At 42.2% G+C, this 20,209-nt stretch overlaps 1 protein-coding gene across 4 annotated transcripts in view; it reads left to right on the top strand.

The window, feature by feature from the left end:
* Nucleotides 1-583: 583 nt before the first annotated feature.
* The window catches only part of LOC139279692 (heterogeneous nuclear ribonucleoprotein R), a 34,460-nt gene continuing 14,834 nt past the window's right edge, over nt 584-20,209 (top strand). For 2 of the 4 annotated variants that reach the window (XR_011596510.1, XR_011596511.1), the window contains exons 1-11: nt 638-727; nt 6,581-6,752; nt 8,443-8,561; nt 8,902-9,009; nt 9,869-9,982; nt 10,617-10,793; nt 11,035-11,170; nt 13,727-13,932; nt 14,594-14,743; nt 16,905-17,026; nt 17,111-17,640. Coding sequence is in view for 2 of the 4 variants with exons in the window: in XM_070898814.1 (XP_070754915.1) it covers nt 6,593-6,752; nt 8,443-8,561; nt 8,902-9,009; nt 9,869-9,982; nt 10,617-10,793; nt 11,035-11,170; nt 13,727-13,932; nt 14,594-14,743; nt 16,905-17,026; nt 17,111-17,723 (1,905 nt within the window). In the remaining 2 variants the exon portion in view is untranslated. Of the gene's footprint in view, nt 728-6,580; nt 6,753-8,442; nt 8,562-8,901; nt 9,010-9,868; nt 9,983-10,616; nt 10,794-11,034; nt 11,171-13,726; nt 13,933-14,593; nt 14,744-16,904; nt 17,027-17,110; nt 18,414-20,209 lie in introns of those variants that run through there. The other 2 variants (XM_070898814.1, XM_070898815.1) reach the window with 2 other exon arrangements.

Here is a 20,209-nt window from a genome sequence, read left to right on the forward strand (position 1 = left end):
TCTGCTCTTTCAGGCGGACGCAAGAGATCCCATGGCACTATTTCGCATAAGAGCAGGGGAGTTATCCCCGGTGTCCCGGTCTAATATTTATCCCTCAATCAACATCACTAAAACAGATTATCTGGGCCATTATCACATCGCTGTGTGTGGGAGCTTGCTGTGCGCAAACTGGCTGCCGCGTTTCCCACATTACAACAGTGGCTACACTCCAAAAGCACTTCATTGGCTGAAAATCGCTTTGGGACGTCCTGAGGTGGCGAAAGACGCTATATAAATGCACATCTTTCATTATCTTTCTCTCTCAGCTTCTCCCGCCCGCCGCCATTGCTGCCTCCCTCCACCCTGTCCGCGCGCGTTGGCCGATCCTCTCTCAGCGCCGCCTCCGATTGGCGGAGGCTCTCGCATGGCCGCCTCCCATTGGCCGGCGAGCGCGGGCTCCGGCACGGCCGCCTCCCATTGGCGGACGTCGCGTCACCGCCGCCTCCCATTGGCCGGCGGGCGGGGGAGGGGGGGGCTCCCCGACCGCCCGCCTGCCATTGGCTGGCGGGCCGGGCGCGTTGCCGCGCAGCGCAGGGGGCCGGCCCGTGCGGCTGCGGCCGGGAAGCCCCGCGCGGCTCCATGAGGCGGCCGCCGCCATTTTACCCGCAGCTTCCCCCTCAGAGCCTGAGAGCGGGGCCGAGAACCGCCGCCCGCCCGCACCGCCTGCACCCTGCCGCCCGCACACACGGTAAGCACAGCGTGCCAGGCCGCGGGGAAGAGAGCGAGAGGGAGAGAGAGAGAGGGGGAGAGGAGAGGGGGGCACACCCGGCAAAGCTACTGCCGCGGCGTGTGGGGGTAGAGGCGGCGGCCGGCCGGCCTGCGCGCTAGGCCCCGGCGCGGCCACTTTGTCCTTTCCCCCGGGTTTGCAGCGCGCGCGCGCGCGTCTGGCTACAAGCCGCGGCTGCCGTGCAAATAAACCCCCCCCCCCACCCCGTTTGCAAAAATTGATCGAATGCATGTGGCGTTGCGGGGAAACGCCGGACTTTTATAGTTTGCATTGGAGCTGGAGACTAAAATGCAAAGTGTGTGTGTGGAGAGAGAGAGGCCGGGCCGCAGCCTCAGGCCCCCAGCCCCTGCTCCCCTGCCGCCGCTCTGTCTCCAGTCTCCCCCCACCCTCACTGCATTGTTCTCTCATTGTGCCCCCCTCAGCCTGGCTTTGTTCTGTATGATGATAAATGTATGCAGCCCTCAGGCCGCCCAGTTATTTACCATCGGGGGGGGTTTTATTTTTAAATGTATTTCTCTCCCAAGGCCAGTTCTTGCATCGAAAAGGCGCGATTATTTTTTTTCAGTGTTGCACATGGGCCGAGTTATGATCCCCCCCCTGCCCGTGTTATGATGATCCCCCCCCCCCTGCCCGTGTTATGATCCCCCCCCCCTGCCCGTGTTATGATCCCCCCCCTGCCCGAGTTATGATCCCCCCCCCCTGCCCGTGTTATGATCCCCCCCCCCTGCCCGTGTTATGATCCCCCCCCTGCCCGTGTTATGATCCCCCCCCCCCTGCCCGTGTTATGATCCCCCCCCTGCCCGTGTTATGATCCCCCCCCCCTGCCCGTGTTATGATCCCCCCCCTGCCCGTGTTATGATCCCCCCCCCCCCTGCCCGTGTTATGATCCCCCCCCCCCTGCCCGTGTTATGATCCCCCCCCCCCTGCCCGTGTTATGATCCCCCCCCCTGCCCGTGTTATGATCCCCCCCCCCTGCCCGTGTTATGATCCCCCCCCCTGCCCGTGTTATGATCCCCCCCCCTGCCCGTGTTATGATCCCCCCCCCCCTGCCCGTGTTATGATCCCCCCCCCCCTGCCCGTGTTATGATCCCCCCCCCCCCTGCCCGTGTTATGATCCCCCCCCCCCTGCCCGTGTTATGATCCCCCCCCCCATGCCCGTGTTATGACCCCCCCCTCCTCCCCTGCCCGTGTTATTTTTAATTTTGTATCTCAGAGCAGCAGGTCCAGGAATGCCCGACTATCTCACTGCCCAGCTTTTCATTGACATTTTCTCCAAAAATACATGTGTGGGGTGGGGAAAGTGCATGATTTATCCCCCCTCCACATTGTCCCATCCCATTCGCGGAGAATAGTTGGGGAGCAGTACTCTTTGAGCTTTTAATTCCAGACTTGGACCGAGCATTGAATTGTCTTGCCTGCAATTTATAAATTTTTTTTGTCATTTATTGCAATGATGGTGTTTTTTTTGTTGTTGCACGATGCACTTGTTGCAACATGTGGCTTGTCCTCATGGCTGTGTCGAGTTGACGCATGGGCAAACTGGGCATTTTAGTACACGTGGATTAAATAACCGATAGTTGGTGCTTTGTGATCAAGAGAGAGTGAGTGGCTTTTTTTTGGTCATTGAATCGGTGAGAGCATGTTTCGTAGCCGTCGCGGGAACTTTATATCCGCATGTTTCGGGAGTTTCACGGTGATTGTGGACTCTAGTGTTTACTGTGTAGATTATGAATTAACTACTGTGCTTTAATGTCCCAAAACACCTTTTTTTGGGAACAGTGTATTACTTGATAGTCTAAACATGATTTCCATCCATGTGGGATATATACTTCACTGATGGAGTTTTGCGCCTGGTGAGATGGTATAATTTACATAATGGATCTTGTGATTTTTCAGTTTAAAATTTTTAATTTGTGTTTTAATTCTTTGGGCCACGTACTTTCGTTACTGGATAAATCTTCCTCTAGAATTTAAGTTGATATGTATGTGACATTATACATGTAAGGTGTTTTAAGTTTGAAACTTTAATTCTGGTCATATTGTTGGTTGAGTATTTTCTTGACATTGTGCCACTTGAAACTGGCAGTAATTATTAAATTACTACAGAATTGGAGGTGAAAGTTTTGCAATTTCAGCTGCATTGCTAATGTAGTGCTCCAGGCTGGTTTAGAGTTTGAAATAATTTAATTTCCACCGTTAGGTTTCCATCTGAAATGCCAAGCAGTACATGATCAATAATTACCGAGGTTTCATTGCATGTTTTTGAACTGAATTGTGTAAATTCAAAGTTCCATGTTTCATTTGTGATGGTACAGTTTGCTTTTATGAAGTTTCAAAAAATTGTGCACTTGATACCACAGCTTGAGTAGAAGTATACACAGTTGAACATACAAATTGGCACCATTTGAAATGCTTTTAAAATAAAAAAAACTTTCTTCCCAAACAGTAACCATCCTGTAAATTTTTTTAAATGAAATTCATTGGAAATCACTTCATATTTCCCCAACACATCTGCATGTCAAAAGTAACAAATTGGTTAACATGCACTTTTAGGCATCTTGAGGTTGTGAAAGACGCTATATAAATGCAAGCTTTTTTCCCCCCTATTGTATCAGTAATTTCCAATTGCTTGTTAAAGATGATCACTGGAGGATGTGAATCCAAATTTACACCATGTTGTTATTTACATAATCGGGTCAGAGGGGGTGATTTAATTCATAAATGGGTTTCTCAAACCACACTAAGTATATGTGTATAGATGGGTATATTAATTATTGTGTGAAGTGCTCAGTATATTTTTTTTAAAGTTTCTTGTACAAATAAAATGACACACAACTTCTTTATTTGGTTTATGCAACAAAATACCACATTCCTCCCCCCCCCCCCCCCCACTAATTAACATTGCTTAGTAGTCAAATGCCATTTACACTTTACTTGTAAAGTTCGCTTTGTTTGTTGGAAAGTTATATTTTCTTCGATTCATTCATGGCCCAGCACAGGAGGCCAATCGGCACATTGTGCACGAGGTGGCTCTTTGAAAGAACTATATGCCCCATACCTCTGCAAACTTCTTCCTCTTCTCAAATCTGTGTCCTTTGGTATCGACCCATCCACCTGGAAACAGTTCTCCCTATTTACTCTATTTAAATTCCCTCATAATTTTGAACATTTCTATTAAATCTCCCCTTAACCTTCTTTGGTCTAAAGGGACAATCCCAGCTTCTCTGGTGTCTTCGCATAACTGAAGTCCCTCATCCCTGCTATCATTCTTGTAAATATCTGCATCCTCTCCAAGGCCTTGATAGCCTCCTTAAAATGTGGCACCCAGCATTAGACACACTACTCTAGCTGAAGGCTAACCAGTGACTTCTAAATGTTTAGTATAACTTCCTTGTATTCTATGCCTCTGTTAATAAAACCAAAGAACTCTGCTTTAACAGTTCTATCAACTTGCCCTGCCACTGTCCAAGGATTTGTGTATGTGAACCCCAAGGTTTCTATGTTCCTGCATCCCCTTTAATATCGTACCACTTAGTTTATATTGTGTCTCTTTCTTCTCCCAAAATGCAGCACTTCACACTTGCATTAAATTTCATCTGCCATGTGCCTGCCTATTTCACCAGTCTATGTCCTCTTGAAGTTGGCCACTCTCTGCCTCACTGTACATTACATTTCCAGGTATTGTGTTGTCTGCAAACTTTGAAATTGTGCCTCCCTATGCCAAAGTCCAGGTCATTATATATCCAAAGGGGCAGTGATTTTAATACTGACCACTGTATACCTCCCTGCAATCTGAAAAAAGAACCATGTACCATTACATTCTGTTTTCTGTCTCTTAGCCCAATTCATACCTATGCTGCCACTGACCCTTTCATCCCATGGGCTTCAATTTTGCCAACACATCTATGATGTAGCATTAAATCTGATGCCTTTTGGAAAGAGAAAGAAAGACTTGGACATCTCAAAGTGCTTAACAGCCAATGAAGTACAGTCACTGCTGTAATGTGGGAAACGTGGCAGCCAATTTGCGCACAAGCAAGCTTCCACAAACATCAATGTGATAATGACCAGATCACCTGCTTTTATGTTGATTGAGGGATAAATATTGGCTAGGACACGGGGGAGAACTCCCCTGCCCTCCTTCGAAATAGTGCCATGGGATCTTTTACACCCACCTGAGAGCGCAGACGGGGCCTTAGTTTAACGTCTCATAAGAAAGACAGCACCTCCAACAATGCAGTACTCGCTCAGCACTGGAGTGTCAGTCTAGATTTTTGTGCTCAAGTCTCTGGAGTGGGTCTTGAACCTACAACCTCCTGACTCAGGCAAGAGTGTTACCCACTGAGCCACAGCTGATACATGTCCATATATACAACACCATATTTACAACATCATCTGCACCATCTTCATCACTGCTCTCCTATATTGCATCAAAGAGCTAAATCAGGTTTGCCAGGCATGGCTGCCATTTGTTAATCGATCTTTTTCCAAGTGAAAATTAATTTTGTCCCAAGTGTTGACTGGCCTGTAGTTACTGGGTTTATCCCTCCCTTTTTTGAACGTGAGTGTAACATTTGCTACCCTCCAGTCCTCTGGCAACACTTCCATCTCCAAGAATGATTGAGAGATTGTGACCGGAACCTTTTTCAACCATTTGGAATCTGGACTGGGTGACGTTTTTACTTTGCGCGCTGCCAACATTTAAGTACCTCTATCTGTTTTTATCCTATTATACTTCTCGACCCTGTCTCTCTTTACTGTGACATTGTCATCATCCTTTTTTGAAGAGGAATTTGTCTTTTTAAAAAAAAAAACAGTTGCAAAGTATTCATACAGTGCTTTAGCCATGGCCTCTGCCTTCACAGGATGATTTCCTTTTTGGTCCCTAATTGGTCCCACCCTTCCTTTGACTATCTTTGTCGATTTGGTTTTTTATCTTGGTTATATTATTCTCTGGTATGTGTGTACCATTCAAAAATCAAAGTTGCACAGATGTGGTTTGTGTGAGAGATTTTTGGCTCACTGCAAGGCATGCAGTTTTGTTTTAAGGTTTGGATATTCATTTTTCCATTCAGGAAAAAAACTCTACATTCATTCAAAAATATGCTTGTCTTTTGATTTGGAATTCTATTTTCTGAGGTGATAGAATGAAGGTTCTGCTGTCCAGGAACTGATTTCTTTTACGTTGCTGGTGTATTAGCTTTTGTTGCGAGTTTTTGTTCAACCGTTTGTGCTCATCAATATGAATAATCACAGTACAGGCTGATCAAGTTCGTTTCAATTATTACTAAAGGGTAAAATAACTGCTCTGGATAAATCTTTTCCGTGATGCCTCTATACTGGAAGATTTTCCTCTGTACCAAGTACCAGCATCAAGCACCATCAGGTCAGGCAGAGTTCCAGTTGGGTATGTAGCATCGAGCCCACTCTCCACAGATTTGATAAGGTGCCTGAATTGCAAGCTCAGAGTACCCCGACTGAACCAGCGTGACATTTCCATTTCCTACGCTAGCCATCTCTGTTTCTGAGTGGTGAATAGTGGGCAGTTTTTGCGTTGTGGACTTCTGTCCACTGGGAAATGCCCAAACTCATTTCACTTAGGAGCCTTAAATGCTGTAGGATAGAAGAAACTTTCATCTCGTTTGTCTGGGCTAGATTTAAACTCTGGTCCCAGAGGTGAAGGAACAGTGTTGTAGCCCACTGTACCATCCCAAGTCCCTGTGTTTACATAGCATTTTGAAATAAAGCCTTGTGACAATTTGATATGCAGAGGAAACAAAATGGTCTTAAATAGTATTATTTTTTTCATTCCAGCTGTAATTAGAAATGGCTACTGAGGTGAATGGAAATGCAGCGCAGGTGAAGGAGGAGGAAGAACCCATGGATACTTCATCTGCTGTCACCCATTCAGAACACTACCAGGTGCTAATAGATGCTGGCTTGCCACAGAAAGTAGCAGAAAGGCTAGATGATATCTTTCAAACAGGTATAATATGCCCTGACCTGTGGTTTTAGTAGTCCAAACTATTGCTTTAACCTGATATGTAACTCGCAAACTCCTGACATGCTCCTGACAGTTTGAGAGCGATGGATTTGATAATTGATGTGAATTCAAAAAGATATTACTGTGTATTATTTCTGCCAGCATTAGTAGTGGTATTGGGAGTGCATTATTTTGTGTCATTCATTTGTGTAGGGCTCAAAATTAAATCAACAGAACCACCAGTGAGCAGAAACAATAGCTGACATGTCACTGTCCACAGAATTAAATGATTAAAACAAGCTTGCTGTATCTTCACAGGTATTTGTTGAAAATTGTGCACGCACAAAACATGAATGAAATGTTTTGTGGCAGGTTATTGAGAATTTCAATATATGCACATGTGCTTCTAGGTGAATCGCTAAATGAACTGATCTTCATTTAGTACATTTTCTAATTTTGAGCCCTACCGTAACCGCCAATGTCTTGTACTGCATATATAACCATGAAATGGAGTTACGCAACATGTTTCTAGTGTCTGCTGAAGATGAACAATGGCTTTGATCTGCTTCTGGTCGTACAGTACAGGTTTAACTTAATATTTGTGGCATTGCATCAAATATCCAGAGGGCTTTTGCTGTATGTTGTACTCTGATTGCAACACATTTTCCTCATAGAGATGGAGCTAAGTCAGTTGAATTGCATCTCAAGTTAATTTGATATTAAGTGCACAATGATATGTGTTTAAAAAAACATTAAAATACCGTCCGAAGGTATTGGCTATGGAATATTGATTACAGGTAAGGAGAATAGAATTATTCAGAAATGTAACTATAATAGTGTTGGATGGATTCTACTCCTGGGTGAGACAATATATGGTTGAGTTAAACTAATCAGTTCACAAGAGGTACATGTGCTATATCAAAAAATAGTTTGCGTGCACTATACCTCATTAATTGGACTTGTATCTGGTTTTATTGTACATGTGATGCAGGTTATTCCTGTATTTTTCATAGTATGTCAAAATGTGCAAATGTATAAAGTTAGCGTCAGAAGCTCATGTCATCACTCAGCACCGTAATCAGTTTCTGGAGACTTAGTCAGAAGCTGAGAATGATGTGGGCAGTAAGTTAAACCACGCTAAAGAATGTCCACACTGCTCCTGGAGACATGGAGAAGGCAGAAACCCAATTAATGTCAATGGCCCAGAATTTGTGGTTGGAGGCTTCCCGCGGGCGGATGCCTCCGACCGCAAACGTTTCTACCAAAGTACCTGGTGGTCTTGGAGGTTCGGAGACTTGCGGTCCTGGGCTTCTACGTGAAGGCCTGCGTAGAGGCCCACGTGTCCCAGGAGCGTATGGGCTTCGTACGCATCACTGGGATCATGTGGGCTGGCCCAACCTATCAGAGTAGGGGGGAGTCCCCATTTATACTTGTGGTAATTCCGTATATACGGAACCACCATAAGTATGAATGGGAATACCCACAAACACTGAAAATAACAAATATCACATTTCAAATTAATAAAAATGGAACTTAATTAATTAGTTAAAACCAGAATTTACTTTTTTGAAAAGTAAATTTACATATTTTTTGGGGTCTAAGAATAAACTTCATATGAATTTATATGCATTCAAAGTGCAATATTTAATTTGACCATATTATCTAATAGTTCCACTTTGAATTTTGTTTGCAGGGTTAGTATCTTATGCTGATCTTGATGAGAGAGCTATTGATGCCCTCCGAGAGTTCAATGAAGAAGGAGCACTGTCCGTTTTGCAACAGTTTAAGGAAAGTGACCTATCACACGTGCAGGTAATATATCATGCGAGTTTGCATTGTTGGTGTGTTGTGGTTAGGGAACAATTTGCACTTTATGACATTGATAAATTAAAAGGAGAATTATGCTTGGTCTTTTAGTTTCATACAGTTGGTGGGACGATGCAAAATGTAAGTATGTCAAAAGGAAAACTCCAATCAAAAAATGTTCGAGCAGTGACTATAGAGGGGAAAGGAAGGAAATCGAGACAGAAAATGGGAGCAGTTAATAACATTTGATGTCATAAAACAAAATCTTCTGCATTTGACACTTAATTTCAAAAAATGCTTTCATCCAGTGTTGCAGTTTCATATTGGTGTCAACCTTTCCTTTCAGAATAAAAGTGCCTTTCTGTGTGGAGTAATGAAGACCTATAGACAACGGGAGAAGCAAGGCAGCAAAGTACAGGATGCGACAAAGGGTCCCGATGAGTCAAAAATTAAGGTAAAGATATTTTGGATAATAAAGTGGGTCAAATTCAGTAGAAACTAGCGTAATATGCCAGATGGGTTTGTGTTTGATTCTGATAGCTATAGCAGGGGAAAGGCTGATAAACAGCAGTGGAAATGAAGTACCAACAAAGTCCACAAAAAATATCTATATTTGGATTAATTAATTGCATAAAGCACTATAGTGATGCTTGTAGTTTTGGATTCCATGTATTTAACATCAAAATGGTGCTCTGTTCTGAGGGCTGACTCTGCGCTCTCAGCCAGGCAGCTGCAACAGGGGCTTATTTGATTTCCCGTTTTTGCAATTTTGCTGCAGCTTGTTAAGAATGTGGAGGAGACTTTAATAGCTCCAGTGTTTGTGATGTGACTTTCACCCTGCAGTCCTGCAATCCCTGTTAAATAAACACACTACATTTTTCACACATGGGCAATTCTTCTATGTGTGTTCAGTATACGATCCAAGAATTGTGTACATATAACCGTGTACTCTCCCCAGGCGCTTAGCTTTTTACAATGGCCACCATTTACTCGTCTCATGTAATTGCATTATAAAATGTCACGGTCAACTTCTGTATGTTCCAAAGCAACTTGCAATTGTAGCACAGCTTTCATGTAGCAAAAGTGTGCCAGGGTACTGTGATGTATGAATATAATCTAGGAGAAGCAAAGTCAATTAGATTGCTCAACTGGCTTGATTGTAGCTATAAGTTGACTCTTAATTGTATGTGTTTGCACTTTTACCTCTTTTTTTTGTATTTCTTCTAGGAAAAGAAAAGCTTTAAGATATTTATCACATTCTTTATTTAATGCGTACTGATCTAGAATTCACGTTGCGTTCATGCATTATTCAGGCACTACTGGAACGGACAGGCTACACTTTGGATGTAACTACAGGGCAGAGGAAGTATGGTGGTCCTCCTCCTGCCGGTGTGCACTCTGGTCCACAGCCTGGAATCGGAACAGAGGTCAGTCATTTACTACGAAAAGGAGGGAGAGTTGATGACTTGTACACACGTGCATATTAGTTCTGACTGCTTCATATCCTGGGTAATACTCAATGTAATTATTCCTTGCTGCTTCTCATCGTGGTGCTGTCAGTGCCTTGAATGTGGAACCCGAGTGTGTTGATTGCGAAGCAATTGTTTCCTTGTTGGTTGTCTCCTATGTAGGATTAGCCCACACCTGAAGGTGACTAACTGACCTCTTGTTTTTGCACCAAAACATATCTTTACTGCATTTACATAGAATTACATGGAATTTTACATCACAGAGCAGGCCATTCGACTTAACTGGTCTGTGTGGGTGGTTATGTTCCACACGAACCTCCTCCCATCCCACCCCATTTCATCTAACCCCCATTAGCATAACCTATTCCTTCCTCACTCATGTAGCTTCCCCTTAAATGTATCTATGGTATTTCTTATTTTTATTTGAGAGTTCTTCATCGTTCGAGCAAAAGATTAAAAATCCAGTGTTTAGTCATTTCTGAATGTAACTTGCAGCATGTTTATGCTGTTCCTTAAGCCAAAATGTACTAAGTTGTGGCATGGCAAAATGTTCTCAAGATATGTTTATAATTCGATTGCTCCTGTATTTTAGGTATTCGTTGGAAAAATCCCCAGGGATTTGTATGAAGATGAACTGGTTCCATTGTTTGAAAAAGCTGGTTCTATCTGGGACCTCCGACTAATGATGGACCCTCTGTCCGGTCAGAACCGCGGCTATGCTTTTGTGACTTTCTGCAACAAGGATGCAGCACAAGAGGCTGTCAAACTGGTAAGAATCGTTTCTATTTTAATGCGACCATACCAAAACTCGTGCATAAAAGCAGATTTGAAGTTTAGACTATACTGTAGATTGTTTTGAATGTCAACTTTTCAAGAAATCTTTCGTACACAAAGTGGTGCAATAAAGCTGTGAGTTTTGAGAAAATCACAGTGCTTGATGCATCTGGGTTGAAAAGGGCCACTGTGGAAATGTTAACACAAGTTGAATATCTCCATCTTTTGTTTTTTAGTGCGATAACTATGAAATCCGTCCTGGTAAACACATTGGAGTTTGCATTTCTGTGGCCAACAACAGGCTGTTTGTTGGTTCTATTCCAAAGAACAAGACCAAGGAAAACATCATGGAAGAATTCAGTAAAGTCACAGGTGAGGACAGATGACACACAAATGGCAAAAAACAACGTACCTTTTTTAAAAATCTGCTTTATTTCTCCTGTGGATGTGCATCTGGGTCTGCGTAGAACTTGTTCTTTCCCATGCGATCCACCACTTCTGTTTCTTGTTTTAAACTCAAAATAACTGCTATGCACATTTTCTTCACAAAACAGTGACATTTTGTAAACAGAAGTAATATTACTCTTAATCTTACTTTATGGAGGTTCCAGTATATTGCAGCATTTATATCTGGCACACTCCCATTATTCGCTCCAGTGCAATACTGAGGGGTGAGATGTTAATCACCATCATAGGGCAGTCCCTCGGGATCGAGGAAGACTTGCTTCCACTCTTAGCATGAGTTCTTTGGCTATACAGTCCAATACGAGAACCACAGTTTCTATCACAGGTGGGACAGATAGTCGTTGAGGGAAAGGGTGGGTAGGGAGCTTGGTTTGCCGCACGCTCCTTCCGCTGCCTGCGCTTGATTTCTGCATGCTCTCGGTGACAATATTGAGACATTAAATCGAGGCCCTGTCTGCCCCCTCAGGTGGACCATGGCACTATTTTGAAGAAGAGCAGGGGAGTTATCCCCGATCGGTGTCCTGACCAATATTTATCCCTCAATCAACATCACTGAAACATTATCTGATCATTATTTCATTGCTGTAAGTAGGAGCTTGCTGTGCGCAGATTGGCTGCCGTGCTTCCTACATTACAAAAATGACTGCACTCAGTATTTAATTGGCTGTAAAGCGCTTTGGGCGTCCTGAGATCACGGAAGTTTCTATATAAATTCAAGTTATTTTCTTTTTCGGATTTCAGTTCTTACTATATTCCTTAACCATTGTGCCTTTACTTTAATTATTAGAGTACAATCGTAAATATCACTGTTCACGAGGAATTGAGTGGGATGTGTGCTCTGAATGTTTGGGTAGTTACATTTTGAATGGAGTAAAAAAAAAAAGTATTTTTTTGCGTGCATCAAGTCAAGGGATTTCTGTAGTGGGTAATGGAAGGTTTAGCGTTTTGGGCACCTGGTGTTGACACGCAGCACGGCTAACTGGTCAGGTATAGCTGCTGTGTCTGTCTCCCACAAAGTGTATTAGCCAAAAATCTCAGTCTGGCGTTAAACATTTTCCATATCTACATCCTGTTATTAGAACTTGGTGCCAAATTCAGTTTTGTGCTATGGATTGCAACTGGGCAGATTCATTTCACGAAGATTGTTGTGGCTAGCAAAAAGACTTTTACATCACTGGGTCCTGAATTTGTACTCGGGCTCCAGAGGTGAAAGGTCTGTATCTAATCTGTACTGCCCAATCCTCTCAAATATAAGAAAAAAAACTGGTTTGGAGGCTGCTGGTTCACTTTTGACCTTGAGGAAAGAAGATTCAAATGTCCGCATTGTGCCAAGTCTACAAGCATGTGTGAAAATGTCACTGAGGATGTATAGAGTTTAACAACGTGATTGATTTAGGAAAACAGTAATTACATTACTTAATTCTTATGGATTATATGTACTTGTAATTTTCTAGTTGTAGCTCTGACAAACTCTACTGTAATTGCTTGTAATGTTTGAATTAACGAGTCATTTAGATGGCTTCCTTCACTTCACACCATCCAGCCAGCCAACTCATCGCTAACCTGGGAGAGCACACTGATGTAGAGGCCTCCAAATGCTACTTTTCATGTTCTTGCAGTACTCGTTGAGATTGGGTGCAGAACAAAAGGACACGATATGTGTTTTCTATTCTGCTGCTTTTAGGAGCCACAAAAAAAATAGCTGCTTGTGTGTTTTAAGCACTGTTGAAAGATCATTGTGAGCTTTTTGTTTTAATACTGTCACAAATTCTGCCTTACCGACTGGAGAATGGACACATGGAATTAAGAGATATAATCGGTGTTGAATAGTAAATGGTGGCTCCCAACTGGAATCATTTCTAGCAACTGTTGTGGTCGTGTATAAATCTTTTGCTGCCTGAACACAGAAGCCAGAATGTTTTGGGGTACACAGCAAACTTTTGGCTGTGTATTTATATATAATTGCCACTTGCATTTTTTATGTAAATAACATTTCTATCAACTCCCAAATTGTGGTCGTGTTTTATAGTATATGATGCAAATTAGTACCAAGCTCTATATGGAGTGCTGATTATTGCATATTTTGGAGCCAACAGTGACGAGATGAGAATTTAAAGATCAAAATAAAGTTTGAGGTACCACAATTCTGATTTTTTTTTTGCATAGGAACAATCTGTTTGTCCAAGTAATATTGCTGGGCAGCTAACAAATTATGAAAAATGTATATATTTGGAAGAAATATCCAAGATAAGAGTTTCATGTCATGGCATAATTTCAATCTCGATGGTGTTAAATGCCGTGTGTGATTGTTCTATGGTGTTGTGCTCACTTGAATGACCTGGTGCATTGCGATATATTGCAGACTAGGAGGGATTAATTGTTTGGACGATGGATTCTAATTTGTCCTTCTGTTGGTTAGCGCGGATTTGTTCTGTCATTCATTTTTGTTTTCCACTCCCGCAGAGGGTCTCACTGATGTTATCCTCTATCATCAGCCTGATGATAAGAAGAAAAACAGGGGCTTCTGTTTTCTAGAATTTGAGGATCACAAATCTGCTGCTCAGGCCAGGCGAAGATTGATGAGTGGCAAAGTCAAAGTCTGGGGGAACGTGGTCACTGTGGAGTGGGCAGACCCGGTGGAGGAACCAGATCCTGAGGTGATGGCAAAGGTAACGTATCCAGTATCAAAAGGAAAATTAGCAACCGAATAATGTTCATGTATAAATGGGCAAAGATGTTTCACAAGATGCCAAGTGCCCCAGGATTTGGTTTAGTTGTAGACAAAACCCGGAGCTAACATCTCGTGTTTATGCGCTCCATAAAGTGACAGTGGCGATTGCTTGGTTTGGTATTGCTCAGCTTGGCCCTGTGTGCTGTTTAATTTGGGTAAAGTCTTTGAAAGCAAGGGAGGTTATTCAGCATTGTAACTGTTGTACTGGCATCTATTAACAAGCTATGCAAGTGCATAGTTTAGTGATGGAAATCTTTTCAAACAATTCAGATTTCCTACTACTGTGCAAGGTATATTGTGAATCTCACACTTAGTTTTTCAGGCATTGAAGCTTTTCTGAGGTCTAGATTGGATCCAAGTTGTAGTTCTATTACTTAGCAACTATTTTTTTGATGTCTTGGTTCATATTCTTCTTCACCATTACTAATTTCCCAGCATTGCCAACAATGTCATGTTGATTTATTTGACTGTATTTACCAGTGATGTGCTATTGTGTTGTAGGGATTTGTCAATTTTTTTAGTACTACATTGTTGTGTTTCAGCATTTGGGTTTGAAGCCATACGTTGAACGAATTCGTATTTTTTTTCCCCTTGCACAGGTCAAAGTGCTGTTTGTAAGGAACCTAGCCAGCTCTGTAACAGAAGAAATACTAGAAAAGACTTTTAGTCAATTTGGAAAACTGGAACGGGTGAAAAAGCTGAAAGATTATGCTTTTGTTCATTTTGAGGACCGAGATGCAGCAGTAAAGGTTTGTGCAAATTGCGATGTATAAGCTATTTCAGTTGACAGGATAACTACATACTTCAGATAGTGGTACAGAGTACCGTGTTTGTCGAGATTACCGTGGTGTTTGCACGTTTAGTGATATGAGATTTTTGCAACATCAATTTATTGAAAAAGGTGAGGTCGGGTAAATTGTTACTGATTGATTTTAAAAAAAACAACAAAACACTGTGGATGCTGGAAATCTGAAATAAAAACAGGAAATTCTGGGAATACCAAGGTCAGCTCTGTGGGGAGAGAAACAGAGTTAACATTTTGGGTCGACAACTGTTCGTCCGTCACTAACAGATATATTTAAAGTTCAGAATTAATTGGGCCATTTTTTGTTGAACTCCATGGCATGTGCCTGTGCCCTGTCTGTGAATAATACTTTATATAGTAACACCCTGTTGCTCATTTTCCTCAGTCCACAATTTGAGTGGATTAATGCTATTTGAAATTTAAAACATTCATAGTTGAACAGATTGCCCTATAACAGACATGCACATATACATGCAATATTCCAAATAAAGAATTAAACTTTTTATTTAAGTTAATGCCACTTTTCAGTCACTGATCTTTCACAACTGCGCACATTTGGAACTGATGACGTGTCTCTTGTTTGTGCTTTAGCAAGTATGAAAATGATAACTTCACCTGCAACCTAGAAGTATTTCTCTAGATGTCATTCTTTCCTTCACAAAACTTTGGTTCCTTCTGCCTCTCCCTGGCATCTGTCTGAGGCCGAGACTGTTCGCAACCTTGGTGTCGTATTTGACCAGTCAATGAGCTTCCAACCACATATCTGCGCCATTGCGAAGACCGCCTATTTCCACCCATTTCTGCCAGTCTCCCATCTCTATCCTGCCTCAGCTCATCTGCGGAAACCCTCATCCGTGCCTTTGTTACCTCTAGACTTAACACTTCCAATGCGCTCCTGGCCGACCTCCCACTTTCTACCCTATATAAACTTGAGGTCATCCAAAACACTGCCTGTGTCCTAACTCGCCCATCACCCCTGTGCTTGCTGACCTACATTAGCTCCCGGTTAAAAAAAACACTGAAATTTTAAAATTCTCAACCTTGATTTCTAAATCCCTCCATGGCCTTGCTCCTCCCTATTTCTAATCTCCAGCCCTACAAACCCCCTCCGAGATGTCTGCACTCCTCTAATTCCGGCCTTTTAAGCATCCCTGATTTTAATCGCTCCACCATTGGTGGCCATGCCTTCACATGCCAAGGCCCTAAGCTCTAGAATTCCCTCCCTAAGCTCTTCTGCCTCTCTACCTCTCTCTCCTCCTTTTAAGATGCTTGTTCAAACCTACCTCTGCCCTGATGTCTCCTTCTGTGGCTTTCTGTCAAATATTGTTTGATAACGCTCCTGTAAAGCACCTTGGGATGTTTTACTGTATTAAAGGTGCTATATAAATGCAAGTTGTTGAGCGATGCCAATCTATTCAGCACCTCTCTCTCTCCTATCCAATATGTCTACTCCCTCCTCTACTGCAACATTAACTCCATCCTCTTGTGAAGACAGAAGCAAAGTAGTCATTCAGTACCCCAGCCATGCCCTCTGCCTTCACAAGATTCCCTTTGTCCCTAATCAGTCAAACATTCCTTTGAAGGATCATTTTACTTTTTACATGTTTATAAAAAAAAAATTGCCTTCCCTTTTATCTTGCCTGCTAATCTTTTCTCCTCTTCTTGCTTTCTTTTTCAGTTTCCTCCTGCACGCTATATTTGGCCTGGTTTTCTATGTTTGACATTTATCCTGAACATCAATAGTAATTATTAATTGAAATAACTGATGCCCAGTCTGAGTTTTGGCGCCTTGCCCATATTCCAGGAATTGTTGGCTCCAATATTGTAAAATTATACCAGTAAAGTCTGTTCAAGGAAAAACATGCATTTGGTACATAAAATTATTATTGGCCCTTCCTTGGTATGGAAGTATTTTCAAATTTTCTGCTTTTTAAAAATCCTGATATTAAAATAAAACTATTTTCACTTGATGCCTTAAACCCATTTAGAAAGAAAGGATATTGGTGACCGAGGAAGGGCGATGTGTCTGGTCTGGGTGGATGAGCTGAGGTGGGCCGAATTGCGTTCCTCTTGTGCATCTTGTAATGATTTTTCTTTTTGCATAGGCGATGGATCAAATGAACGGAAGAGAAATTGAAGGAGAGGATATTGAAATAGTTCTTGCAAAACCACCAGATAAGAAAAAAAAGGAACGTCAAGCTCAAAGGCAGGCAACAAGAACCCAAGTGTAAGTGGCTTCACATCGAGAAACAGTGCAACTGATGTACGGTTCTTCCTTATATCTGTCTCATAAAACTTCTTTCATTTATAGGTATGAAGACTATTATTACTATCCTCCGCCCCGTATGCCACCTCCAATGAGAGGCAGAGTCCGTGGAAGTAGAGGAGGTAGTTATGGCTATCCCCCAGATTATTATGGCTATGAAGATTACTATGATGATTATTATGGTTACGATTATCATGATTACCGTGGTGGATATGAAGATCCATACTATGGTTATGATGATGGATACCCAGTCCAGAGAGGAAGAGGTGGAAGGGGCGGTAGAGGTGCAATTCCCCCTCCCAGAGGTCGTGGTGTACCCCCACCCCGAGGAAGGGCAGGATACCCTCAGCGTGGCGCGCCAATGGGACCTCCGAGAGGTACTCGGGGTGGTAGAGGAGGCCCCCAGCCTCCGCAGAGAGGACGTGGAACCCGTGGCGGCAGGGGGAACCGTGGTGGCAACGTCGGAGGAAAGCGAAAAGCCGATGGGTACAACCAGCCAGATTCCAAGCGACGCCAGACCAACAACCAACAGAATTGGGGCTCCCAACCCATCGCTCAGCAACCTCTCCAGCAAGGTGGTGATTATTCTGGTAACTATGGTTACAATAATGACAACCAGGAGTTTTATCAGGATACTTATGGGCAGCAATGGAAGTAAACAAATGGGGGTTTCAGTGAGATTGTTGAGACCCGATTGGCTAAACTCTGCAACCTTCAAATCTGATTGGCTTAACTCTACATCCTTCAGTACAGATTGGCTGCCACATGCATTTTGCTGACATCAAGAATCACTATTGTATATACCAGATTTTTTTTTCATAAATGCACTTGGACATTTCTGGCTTACATTTTCCCTTAACGATTCTTTGGGGGAAAGATGCTTTTATTTTGTTTTTAAGCTACTTTTTAGCAGTTTGAAAGGAAACTTTGGACTTTTGCTTTCAGATGTTGGGCACAATTTTCAATCATGGTTTTGCAGAATTGACTGGTATTGGACAGTGTCACTGGTTTGTGGCTTTGGGATTAGACTGCCATTGGAGTATGCTGTATATACAGTAAATGCTAGTGTTTTCTCTTAGTAGTTTTAAGATGAGCTTGCAGTTTAAAACCATTTTTAAGTTTTCTTGTACTGAAAGTAACGTTTAACTGTGTTTTGCATTTGTAGAGTAGGTAAATTGTGTTTTTAAAAAAAAAAAATGTTAGCTTCACATCTTTAAGAATCTGCCCTACAAAATTTGGTTTGGCTTAATCGTACAACCCGTGGCGTTTTGTTCATTGATGTGATTGTATTTACAATTTATTGTTCATGTCAAATTTCAATAAAACTTAAAACTATATTATCCAAAAATTCATGATTCAAATTCAATTGTGTCCTGAAAATTTGATTAGAAATGTGATTACCTTCAAACCAACAGCTTTCCCCCAAAAAACTGCTGATGTGAGTGATCAAATTAATAATTTGACTTTCTGTATAGCCTTGGGTTTTCACTAAGGAAAGAGGGGTTGAAAGTGTAGAGTTTGTAGAGTAGGAAGTCTTTCCGTTAGTTGTGCAGTTTGGAATAAGTCTGCTTAATAGTTTTCAACACTCTTAAAGCATGTTACTTTTTAAGGTTTCGGACACTGTTAAGTAGTTTGAATGTAGTGACAAACTATTTTTCCTACACTTTACAACTGCAGAATTTATGATGTACTTAGTTACTTGATGGCTGTTGATGCTCTCCTGATGGGGGTCTTGCCACCTCTGCCATTTCTTCAAAACAAGAGTAATATTGTGGTCAACCTACTTTCCCTTTAGATTTTTCAAAATGCGTTATTTTGCTATTAAGCGCTGATGACATCAATGGGGAATACCCTTAGTTACTGTACCCAACTGTAATTGATGAGCTTAATTAGCATGGAGTTGAAATAATGATCGCTGCCTTGCCCACTACTTAACTTGTTAAGAGTGAAGAGCTGTACAGTAGGCTTCGCCATCCAGTTTGTGCTGACGCAGCCAGGAAGGTGCTACAGTTAGCCCCACACCCTTGAGTTAAGGAGAGCAGAGATCCTGCTCTGGACCGTCATCCAGCATCACTTGCTGGAAGTGTTTTGCATGTGCACGTCTGTTGAAGACAGGATCAGATTGGCCGTTGTGTCCCTCACTGTTGAAGTGCTTGCTAAAACTCACCAGCTGGGCTCACACAAGGGTGGCCGCTTTGGTGAGGGACTGCAAGGCACCCTAATGGCTGTATCCCAGGAAAAATTGATGCTTTCAGAATAAGAGGGAATGGTTGAAAGGGAGGGGGGGGAAAAAAATCACTGATGCACAGTGACTGTCTACGATGGTTATTTCAACTCCATTATGCAATTTAGCTTAGCATGCCAATTTTCCCACACGTCTTGACTTAATTATTTAAACAAATATCAAAAAAAAAGTCTTGAGCAAATCAACTTTATTTTTAGAGAAACTAAGGGAATTGAATCTTAAGTGGAAATCCGTTTAGATTGCTCCACATAAGCTTCCAAAGTACAAATCCACAGCATAAAACTGCTTTCAAATGCAATGCTAGATTTATAAAGGAGTGAGAAATTGAGATTTATCTTAATTAGTTGATAAACCCAAGAGAGTTGGCATTGTATCCAAATACCTGGTTTCAGTGGGTGCCAAGTATTTGAATAAGTCCCAGCAATCGTGTTTGCTTTGAAAGCAGAATATTTTAAGATGGAGGAGAAATGAAGGCAGCTGAGAGAGATGCAAGACATTTTAAAATTGCGACATATATTCCGTAAATTCTTTTTTTCAAGATTTATCCTGGAAGTTGTGCCATGATCAAATTGAAGCCAATGCACGGAAATGTTTACCACAATTTTGTCCCTTCTTAGATTATGGCAAAAAATTAATTTCTGCAGTTGTATTGCCATTTCTGATTTTAATTGTTAATTGTGCCACTATTTTGGTCTTGAAAGTATATTCTTGAATATATTCCTGTATACGGCTAGAAATTTTAGTGAGTCAAATGAGAGAACAGAGAAAATGTATTTATGGGTACCACTTGCATCAAGAGATTTTGTGTGGCTGGAAGTTTGTGATGTCAACCCTTGATGGTCATTGGCTTTTTGGGGTGGGGGGGGGGGGAAATCCTCTTCTACATTGGTCACAATGTA

Source organism: Pristiophorus japonicus, chromosome 14 (assembly GCF_044704955.1).
Source record: "Pristiophorus japonicus isolate sPriJap1 chromosome 14, sPriJap1.hap1, whole genome shotgun sequence".
NCBI lineage: Eukaryota > Metazoa > Chordata > Chondrichthyes > Pristiophoridae > Pristiophorus > Pristiophorus japonicus.